The sequence below is a fragment of the Mobula birostris genome, chromosome 24, assembly GCF_030028105.1.
Source record: "Mobula birostris isolate sMobBir1 chromosome 24, sMobBir1.hap1, whole genome shotgun sequence".
Lineage (NCBI taxonomy): Eukaryota > Metazoa > Chordata > Chondrichthyes > Myliobatiformes > Myliobatidae > Mobula > Mobula birostris.
This window is the reverse complement of record NC_092393.1, coordinates 17,724,924-17,736,261: the sequence shown is the minus strand read 5'-3', so window position 1 is coordinate 17,736,261 and position 11,338 is coordinate 17,724,924. Positions and strand designations below refer to the sequence as shown.

Here is an 11,338-nt window from a genome sequence, read left to right as displayed (position 1 = left end):
TCACAACTGCATAGATACTAAACCATCCCAGTTCCTCGTTATCAAAATAAATTTTCGAACTGTGATATTTCTCTGCTATTTCAAGTGCCACTAAACCTGATTATGTGGCTCTTCTTAACCTTAGATATAGAACATAGAACAGTACGGGCCCTTTGGCCTATAATGTTGTGCCAACCTTTTAACTTTCTTCAGGATTAAGGCAATCCTTCCTTCCTACATTCTAGATCTAGAATCTACCAAAGTATGAGCTTTCCTTCTAAATCCAGGCATGTCTGAATAATGGTCAATGAAAAGATAGAAACTGATAGAACTCATCTCACTAATTTGCTTCAGACTCCGGTTCAAAGCCTTGGATATTGCTAACCCTCTCTGTATCTGGCTTGCTCTTTATCAGTTGCACCTGGTGCCTGAAATCCTTGGATGTTATTTACAGCTAAAGAGGAATATTGGATTCACTTTTAAATGCCAGGTCTCATGAGGACACAAGCTTTAACTGAAGCCTTACATGGACCAGTTCAGACACAGATTTGCCAAGTAAGATTCAATCCAAGAATGCACTTACGTTGTATTACAAGAATAAATTTTTCACCGTTAATAATGTATTCAGTAATTGACTCACCCTCCTCTCTCTTTAACCAAGGCTTATAGCTTACTTATATATTATTCTTAATGGGTTTGAATTACAATTTCTACACATCATTAAAAAAGAACTCTTTTACCAGATGGATCTGGCCCTGTCCTTATCAGAAATATTACTTTCTTATACTCATATGTCACTTTTGGCTCTCAAGATTTCATTTTCTCATCCAACCTTGAAGAATCAGAATTAGAATCAGTTTTAATACCACTGGCATATGTCATGAAATCTGTTGTCTTTGCAGCAGAAATATGTATATATAAAATTATTAAATTAGTGTTGGATATCCATTCAGAATTTGGTTGGCAGAGGGGAAGAAGCTGTTCCTGAATCATTGAGTGTGTGCCTTTAGGCTCCTGTACCTCCTCCTCAATGGTAGCAATGAGAACAAGGCATGTTCTGAGTGATGGTGGTCCTTAATGATGGATGCCGTCTTTCTGAGGCATTGATCCTTGAAGATATCCTGGATACGATGGAGGTTAGTGCCCATGATGGAGCTGACTGAGGTTACTAGTCTCTGCAGGGTGATGCAGCCAGTTCGAATGCTTTCCTCGTATGTCTGTAGAAGTGTCTCTGGTGACATACGAAATCTCCTCAAACTCCTAATGAAATATAGACGGTAATGTGCCTTCTTTACAGCTACATGATAGATCCTCAGCGATATTGACACCCAGGAACTTAAAATTGCTCACTCTTTCCCCTTCTGATCCCTCAATGAGGACTGGTGTGTGTTCCCTCATCTTACCCTTTCTGAACTCCACAATGAGTTCTTTGGTCTTACTGACGTTGTGTGCAAAGTTATTACTGTGACACCACTCAACTAGTTGATAGATAGGAGCTATAGGCAAGTAGTCACACCGGGGCCTCAGGAAACAAATACTGTAAGTAGGTAACAGTCAGGAGAGGGAAGGGCAAAAGTCAGATACTAGAGAGTACCCCTGTGGCTGTCCCCTTTAACAATAAATATTCCTGTTTGAGTACTGTTGGGGGGATGACTTACCAGGGGGAAGCAATAGTGATTGCACTGCTGGTACAGAGTCTGGCCCTGTGGCTCAGAAGGGAAAGGAAGAGGATGGCAGCAGTGATAGGAGACTCTATATTTAGGGGGTCAGACAGGTGATTCTGTGGACGCAGGAAAACAAAACAGATGGTAGTTTGCCTCTATCCTGGCAGGAAGGTTTGCTAAGGCTATTGGGGAGAGTTTAAACTAGAATTGATGTGGGGTGGGAACTGAACTGAAGAGATGGAGGAAGGGCGGTTGGCTCACAAATAGAGAAAGCTTGTTGCAGTGTGAGAAGGAGGATAGGCAGGTGATTGAGAAGGGATGGGCTCAGACCAATGGTTTGAGATGTGTCTATTTTAATGCAAGGAGTATTATGAATAAAGCGGATGAGCTTAGAGCGTGGATCAGCACTTGGAGCTATGACGTTGTGGCTATTACAGAGATTTGGATGGTTCAGGGGCAGGAATGGTTACTTCAAGCGCCAAGCTTTAGATGTTTCAGAAAGGACAGGGAGGGAGGCAAAAGAGGTGGGGATGTAGCCCTGTTGACCAGAGATAGTGTCATGGCTGCAGAAAAGGAGGAAATCTTGGAGGGATTGTCCACTGAGTCTCTGTGAGTGGAAGCTAGAAACAGGAAGGGGTCAATAATTCTACTGGGTGTTTTTTATAGAGCACCCAATAGTAACAGGGACATTCAGGAGCAGATAGGGAGACAGATTCTGGAATGGTGCAATAGTTACAGGGTTGTCGTGATGGGTGATTTTAACTTCCCCAATATTGATAGGCTTCACCCTAGAGCAAGGGTTTTAGATGGGGTCGAGTTTGTTAGGTGTGTTCAGAAAGGTTTCCTGACACAATATATAGATAAGCCTACAAGAGCTGAGGCTGTACTTGATCTGGTATTAGGAAATGAACCTCGTCAGGTGTTAGGTCTCTCATTGGGAGAGCATTTTGGAGATAGTGATCACAATTCTATCTTCTTTATCATAGCATTAGAGAAGGACAGGGCAGACAAGTCAGGAAAACATTTAATTGGAGTAAGGGGAAATATGAAGCTATCAGGTAGGAACTTGGAAGCCTAAATTGGGAGCAGGTGTTCTCAGGGAAATTGGGGGCAGAAATGTGGCAAGTGTTCAGGGGATATTTGCGTGGCATTCTGCATAGGTACATTCCAGTGAGACAGAGAAAGGATAGTAGGGTACAGGAGCCATGGTGTACAAAGGCTGTTGAAAATCTACTCAAGAAGAAAAGAAAAGCTTATGAAAGGTTCAAAAGTCTAGGTAATGAAAGAGATCTAGAAAATTATAAGGCTAGCAGGAAGGAGGTTAAGAATGAAATTAGGAGAGCCAGAAGGCGCCATGAGAAGGCCTTGGTGAGCAGGATTAAGGAAAACCCCAAGGCATTCCACAAGTATATGAAGAGCAAGAGGATAAGACATGAGAGTATAGGACCAATCAATTGTGACAGTGGAAAAGTGGAATCAGTTCAGTGTTTGGGTGAGTGAAGTTAGCCACTCTGGTTTAGGAGCCTGATAATTGAAGGGTAATAACTGTTCCTGAATCTAGTGGGATGTGACCTAAGGCTCCTGTACATTCTTCCTGATGGCATCAGAGAGAAGAGAGCATGGCCTGGATGGTGGGAGTCCTTGATGATGGATCCTGCTTTTTTACGACAGTACTCCATTATGTTTAATCTTACATTTCCCCACACTCTGATCCTCTTTGCTACTTCCCTTTGTTTCTACAGCCCATTTATTTTGCTTATTCTGTTTCCAATGTCCATTTCCAGTTTAATTTCCTCTCCTGTCTCTCATTTCACGTTCCCCACCCCAGTGCCAAATGTCATTGTCATGTTAAGGTCCTCCTTTGGTTCAATGCAGAGGCATTTTCACCACAAAGATTTTAGCTATTCCAGGGATTAGAGCACCAGCTCTATTGGCGACAAATTTAGACACCAATATCATTCTCATCCTGAGAACAAATGATAATATTTGTCCAATCCTTGGTAAATTCAGATGTGAGAAATGACCAAAAGTACTTCTGATGTTAAACGACACTGTAGGGAATAAAACACTGCAGTAGGGGAGATGTGATTTGTTAATATTTTTAGGAATTTATGCCTTAAGTTACAGCTACTTCCATTAGTTAATTAGTTTTCTTTGTTTATAGGAATTCTGCTGTCTGTGTGAATGTCAACCTTAAGGAGATAAAGGCTAATCCCTCTAAACCATGAACTTTTAATCTACTCAGATAAATATGCATCTGGTGCCAGACTGTGCAGTATTCAGTCAGGAGTAGTCCTTTGTTGCCCTTCCTGCTTCTTGCCTCCGGAACTGGAAATGGGAAACACCAAAAGCAGTGCCCTCTCCAAAGATATCTTGGAAGATCTCAAACTCAACACCAAGTACTCAGAGGGGGAACTCTGTGAATGGTATCAATCCTTTTTGAAGGAATGTCCAAATGGTAAGATCACTATGCCACAATTTCTGCAAATCTACTCAGGCTTCTTCCCAGATGCAGATCCGAAAGAATATGCTCAGCATGTTTTCAGAAGCTTTGACAGCAACGCTGATGGGACTTTGGATTTTAAAGAATACATCATTGCCCTTCACCTCACCTCCTCTGGAAAAACCTCTCAGAAGCTTGAATGGGCCTTCTCCCTTTATGACGTGGATGGCAATGGCACAATCAACAAGCAGGAGATCTTAGAAATTGTCAAGGTACACTGATTTTTAAATTGCATGATTCTGTTTATACAAACTGCTAGAAAATATTGATACTCATTTTCCATTTTGGTCTTTTTCTTCCATCTATTTTCCTTCAGTTGTTACTTTTCCTCTTTTGAGAACCTTTTGCAGGCAGCCAATTCAGTTATCCCTGCTTTATAACCAGTTACTGGGAATGGGAAGGTTGATGTGATTCTCTTTATATTTATCCCGCTTTAAAGTAAGTTTCCTCTCAGACAATCTAGGGCCTTTCCCCTCGGAAAACAATATGGCTTCTACCATTTTATGGCAATAGCCATTACTTTAAAAGACAGTGAAAGGGTGTTTTTATTCATATTGCAGCTTAACAGATGCCCCAGTCATCTAAAGGCACTTTGCTTTTGAAAAGCTGTCCCTGTTATGTAAATTCTCAGCAAGGTGCCATACTAAGCAAATGATTGAAGGGCAGGACATGGGAGAAATGTTATCTCAATTACAGGAAGAATTAGGGCCTCGTAAACTGTTTTTGTTGTTCAGTTATGTATAAAAGGTAAAAAACATCATAACTATTCTCTTTCATTAATATGTATATCCAAACTAAGTAATGTGTTTTCAATATCTTTGAACTGGAATTAATGTACTTTTATTGCAATGCTAGTAAATATTAAGTTTTAAAGAACTAACTAAATACAGTTCAGAATTACAAAAGTTATAATAGAAATACAGTACTGTGTAAAAGTCTAAGGCATACATATGTATACAGCTTGGGCGCCTAAGACTTTTGCACGGTACTGTATTTGCGTTAATGAGCAGGTGTACAGGTGTACCTACTAAAGTGCTCACTGAGTGCATATTCTTTGTTCAGGTAATTTTTTTTTTGTAAAAAAAGAGATGCGTATAATTTATCGTACTTTACAAAAGTTTTAGGCATCTTAGTTTTATATATGTGCCTAAGACCTTTGCACAGTTCTATATACAGTGTTATTGATGTGAATTCAAGGTGTATTTTATACTGGAGCAATAACTCTAAACAGATTAAAGGGCAGTAAACTCTCCTTTCCTTATTAGATTAACAGAAATGCAGAGGATTATTGCAATAGGCTTTACATATATTACAATGAAGACTACATATTAAAACTAATTTATCACCATACTGCCCAAAATCATTCCTTAAAGTTCCCACATATTCCTTCCCTGTCCCAGATCTGTCTTTCTAAATTACTGCTCCATCTAAAACTCACTTTCCTCTCAAAATTCCTTGAATGTGTTACGGACTTCCAAATTTTCTTTGAAACATCTAGGAATCTCTGCAACCAGATTTACACCAAAGGAAGTGTACTTTTGTCGAATTCAAAGTAGCATCCAATGAGACAGTTTCTCCTTCTCAATCTCCTTTAGCCTGGGATATTATCAATTGCTCCATTACCCTCCAATGTTTTACCATCAGGCTAGCTGACTGTTGATAAGGCATTGGAAGATGGTACAATTGATTCCGTTCTTAGCTGTGGTCAGAGACTCTCCTCCAATGGCATCATTTTTATTCATAAGGTTTACTTTGGAAACTCCCATGGAATTATTATTGACCATATATTCCATGTATGGCACAATTTCCCAGCTCCAGCTGGGCCCGATCCTGATCTCCACATCTGGCTTTGTGAAGTTTGTATGTACGCCTCGTGCCTACATTGGCTGGCTGGTGGCGTAGTGGCATCAGCACCGGACTTCGGAGCAAAGGCTCCCAAGCTCGAATCCAGCCGGCTCCCCAGGCACGCTCTCCATCCATACTGGGTTGAGCGTCGAGCTAGCAACTCGACCTTGTAAAAAAGAAATTGCCTGCTACAGAAACGTCAACAGCAAAAAGTTGATGGCCTATGCTCTCTCGTGAGTTTGAAAGGCAATTTCCTTTTCCTTCCTCGTGCCTACATAAGTTGATCCTGGTTGCTCCAGTTTGCTCTCACATTCTAAAGATCTACAGGTGAGTGGGTTAACTGACTATTGTAAAATACTCCCAAGTGTAGAGGATGGGAAGAAGATTAGAAGGGGGATTTGGTGAGAATAAATTTCAGGGATATATGCAGGGAATGGAATTGATCGGATCCAAGTGCTGGCATAGCTTCGATGTGTTGAATGGCTTCCTTCTATGTTGTAAGGTAATATTAGAATTACTTGAGTCTGACAACCAAAAACACTAGCCCTAGCCTCAATTCCACCCTTGTGACAGGCCTCTTTCTGAAATTGCATCAGGTGTATTGCCAGCTTGATGTTATTTTTAATCCTATGATGAAAATATTTTTAATCCTATGATGAGCTTTCAACTACAAATCCGTACATCCCCATCAACATCTATTCTCAGCTTTGTGACATTCCAGGTCCTCAGCTCATCGCCCACTAAGATCTTCATACATATCTTATTAGTAGGCTTGCCTTTTTCAACCTACTCATGACTAGTCTCTGAGATTCTTTCTTCTGCAAATCTGCAGTCATTTAAAACTCATCTAAAAGTCTGCTTGCCTCTGTCCCAACTCCCACCAACATCTGTTAATCCATCAGCCCCATGTTTTCTGATCTAAATTTTTTTGCCAATAAAAGCAGGACCTTGATTCTCAAATTACTACCTTGTTTTCAAATCATGCCAAAACATCACACCTTCTCATCTTTGCACTCTCCTCCAGATTTATAGTTCTCTAATGCTGGAGGGGAAGGCAAAGATAATTCTCCAAGGTTGGACTCTTAACTATATACACACAAGAGATTCTGCAAAATCTATAAAACCTGAAACATTGACAGTGCATTTCCCTCCATAGGCTGCCTAATTTGCTGAGTTCCTTTAGCATCTTGTGTGTGTTCATCTTAAACAATCCTGGATTTTAATTCTTTCACCATTCATGCCTGTGGCTTCAGCTATCAAGTCTCTAACCTTGAGAAATTACTTTCCTAAAACACTTTTCCTTTTTAAATTCCTTCCTTAAAAGCTTCCTCTATGACCAAGTGTATCATCTTTTTGGTTTGGGGTACACAATGCTGCTTTGGAGTTGTAGCACCTTTGACTAAGAATAACAAAAGGGTGTTGTCATTGTTGCTTTGTGCTTACAACTTGCTTTTTGATATTCTGCAATTATGAAAAGTGGTGTATAAAATACATGTGGGGTAGTATAAGAAGGAGATTGTCCTGCAGTGAAAACAGGTGCTAAATATCTGTAGCATTAACAAGACATGCCTTGCTGAAAATTCTGTACTTAGCATACAGTTTCAAACCTAAATATTAATTTGTCAACCCTTGTCTAGAGGTTCTAAGTCTGAAACCTAAGGTTCCCCACTCCAGTGCAGATAAGGCACAATTTTCTTGGAACAGTGTGCGTAGGTTCCTCGCACTCGCCTCCACTGGAGGACAGGTAGAGGCGGTACTCCATATTGAGCTGAGAAGTCAGTGGAGACCTGCACTGTTTCTGTAATATGCCTCTAGATGTCTTGGTGGAGATGGTCCATGGAAACCTCTCTGGGGTCCTTGCAGATTGTGCCTGAGATCCCGCCAATGCTTTTCACCATTGGCACTAATGAACATGAAAAGGTTTGAATATTGTAGGTTGCAGATAGATTATCAAGTAGCCATACAAATTGCCACCAATAAACAGAGAGCATGGAATCGTTCAGCACACGACAGGTTGTTTGGCAATACTGTGTCAAATTATTTATCCCAATGACTATATCTGTCTCTTCTCTGCATGGCCTGTTAATTCCTAATTACTTTATAACACTTAGTCAAGAGTGTTAGTTAAACACCTAGCTTCTAGAAATGCAGTTTTTTTTTAGCATTCACAGCCCTTTTGGTTGCAGCTTTTAATTCAAACTACAGTGCCTTTCTCAAGGAAATCTTTTGTCAAACATGACTTGAACTGAAGACTTCACCTTTTCTATTGGTAAAAGTATTCAGTGAGGATTGTTTTTCAGGTACGTTTTGCCATTGGCTTTGGAATGGGAGCACGGAGAATATAAACAGGAATTAGTCTTGATCATTTCTTAATGACCTCTGCTGGGAAACTTAGCGAGGTCTGAGGTCATGATCTTTCTGGTTGTATAAGTCAGTGGCATGTACAGACCAGGAATTGACTCTTGAGTGGTTTGTAACCATACAGTTATTTAAGGAGAGGAAGAGAGAAAAAAATATGATAAACACAAGAGATTATGCAGATATCGAATGAATTCTCGTTTTCCGTCAATTACTTACTGAAAAGGAAATGATTTGACTTATTTTTAGCTGTATTAATTAAAGAAGCAAATAGGTTTCTCATAGTTGTAGAGTGATAGAGCATGCAAGCAGGCCTTTCAGCCCATAGAGTGTATTCTAATCATCAACTACTCATTTTATACTGACCCTCTATTATTATGTTTGATTCTTCCCACATTCTCTTCAACTTTTGATTCTTATCAACCTCTGTCATAATTTGCCACTCACCCACAAATTGGGGAGAAGTTATAGTGCTCCTCAATTAGTGGGGACAGTTTAACTCAACCCACGCAGATGTGGAAGGCTGAAGGATATCAAAGCTCCTAGGAGAAACCCGTACAGTCTCTGGGGGTATGTGCAAACGCCATGCAGACACCACCTAATGCCAGGATTGAACCTGGGTCTCTGGTGCTGTGAGATAGCAGCTCCACTTACCGTGCCACATTGCAGTCAGGGCTTCTGTGCGTTAATGAAAAGATAGCTACAGCTGGCTGCATCCTGTGAAGAAATATCATGTGGTCTGACTGGTTTAGTGAAATCCATTCTTTACTCCAAACAGGCAATATTTAAAATGATAAATGATGACGATCAAAAAGACCTGCCGGAGGATGAGAACACACCAGAGAAGAGAACTGACAAAATCTGGGACTACTTTGGCAAGAAAGAAAATGGTAAGCACACAGATATGGTAAAGGGATTAAAAGATAGACCAATATGCAGATCAGTCTCGATACATTTTAAACTGACATTATGAGCAATATGGGTTTTAAATTTGTGATAGTTCTGTACATATAAAAATAGATATTGATTTTTTAAAATTGCAATGCCTTTAATGGCCTGGGTGATCTGGATATTAGACCATAACACCATAAGATATAGGAGCAGAATTAAGCCATTTGGTCCATTGAGTCTGTTCCGCCATTTCATCATGGCTGATCTAATTTTCCTCTCAGCCCCAATCTCCTGCCTTCTCCCAGTATCCCTTCATGCCTTGACTAATCAAGAATCTACCAACCTCTGCCTTAAATATACCCAGTGACTTGGCCTCCACAGCTGCCTCTGGAAATGAATTCCACAGATTCACCACTCTCTGGCTAAAGAAATTTCTCTTCATCTCCGTTCTAAAAGGAAACCCCTCTATACTGAGGATGTGTCTTCTGGTCTCAGACTCCCCCACCTGTGTTAAAAAAGAATTGACAGCAATTTGACAATCAGGATAGATAGTAAAGTCTCTGTGGTTTCCTCATACATTCTCTCAATTTATCCTGAGGGAGTCCATAAGGACTAAAAGTATAGTTTTAGTAAATTGTATTTGGGACACACGTCGACACAGGGAAGCTGTCAAACTCCTGAATATTACAGAGAACCACCTATGATCAATAATCCTTAAATGGCCATTGCTGGTACAATTATTGTGTTAATATTACTCATACATTAACAGGATTGTCAGAATTAATGCTTGCAGCTTTAAACTGCCATGTGCCAATTCGAATCAGATTGTTTCAAAGAGAATAGAATGCAGAAGGAATGCACAGCAGGTCTATCTGTGAAGGTAAATGAAAGTTAAAATTGTAGTTCTTTTCCAAGAAATTGAAATAGCTCCCCTTTTCAGAGGCTGAGTATATTTCCAACACTCTTTATATTTCCTATTGAATATAATATCTATGTTTACATAAAAAGATCCAGCCAATTAAGAAGCTTCATGTTTTCATGCAGGTGAGCATGTTTCACCAGCCATGTTGCAAGACAACCAAAATATGAAAGTTGTTTCTAATATTGTGTGGTTTGTGTTGAAGTGAAAATTTCTTACAAATATAACACATTAATTAAATGTTCTTTTTCCACAGGTAAATTATCAGAGGGTGAATTTATTCAGGGCACACTGGAAAACAAGGAAATTCTTCGATTGATACAGCTAGAACCCAAGAAAATCAAAGAAAAGCTAAAAGGAAACTAGCTTTAATATTGCCCTGGGGATAAAGTATATCCAAAGACTAGTCCAAGATTGTTTACAAATTGCATGTTTCTGTATGAATTAGTGCAAGAGCTGTACAATTAAATATGAATAAAAATATCACTGTACATTTTTACTTGAATTTGCCTATTTATTTTACAAAGGATTTACACCCACAGTAAATGTAATCAAGATTCTCTTAATCTGGAGTGACAGTTAAAGCTTCTAATCCTCAAGGTCATTTACTGAGAGGTCAGTAATAACTTTAATGGATACTCGTGTCCTAAATAAATTACCTTTAATTATAGAAAAGCTTTAAAAAAATTACACAGATTTTCTTTTTCATTCTTTCCTTTTCTGAATTTGGGAAGAATGCAATCTAACTCGATATATGGGCATGTTTCTGGAATTATGTGAAGTGATTATTTAAATGGCTGTGAAGTTAAATACAAAAAGTATATTTGCAAACATCAGGTGACGCTCACAAATAGTCAACACAAGCTGCAATATGAAAAGTTGAGATCTGACTTGGATTTGCATCTGTTCTCTCAAGATTGATTCAATAACAATCCTGATAAAAGTTCGGATTATTTTTCTTTACTTAATTTACCCAGATCAAGTTTGTTTTTGAAGAGATGTTTAATACTCAGGTGAAGACTCCAATGAAAATATCTTTGCTCAACTGCAGAGAAGGGTCAAGTAGTGGCCCACAAGGAAATGCTGAAAAATAAGTCAAACTTACCCAGAAACCTTTTGGCCACAACGCAGCTTTCACTGCCAACTCTGAGACAGTGACATTTTCAGTTAAATTTACAT

At 39.4% G+C, this 11,338-nt stretch overlaps 1 protein-coding gene across 1 annotated transcript; it reads left to right on the top strand.

Moving 5' to 3' along the window:
* The first annotated feature begins 3,977 nt into the window (after positions 1-3,977).
* Positions 3,978-10,561, top strand: LOC140187065 (S-modulin-like). Its single transcript, XM_072241989.1, has 3 exons — positions 3,978-4,358; positions 9,128-9,239; positions 10,416-10,561. Exons 1-3 carry the CDS (start codon positions 3,978-3,980, stop codon positions 10,523-10,525), a joined length of 603 nt encoding a protein of 200 aa, XP_072098090.1. The 3' UTR covers positions 10,526-10,561.
* The last annotated feature ends 777 nt before the right edge of the window (positions 10,562-11,338 follow it).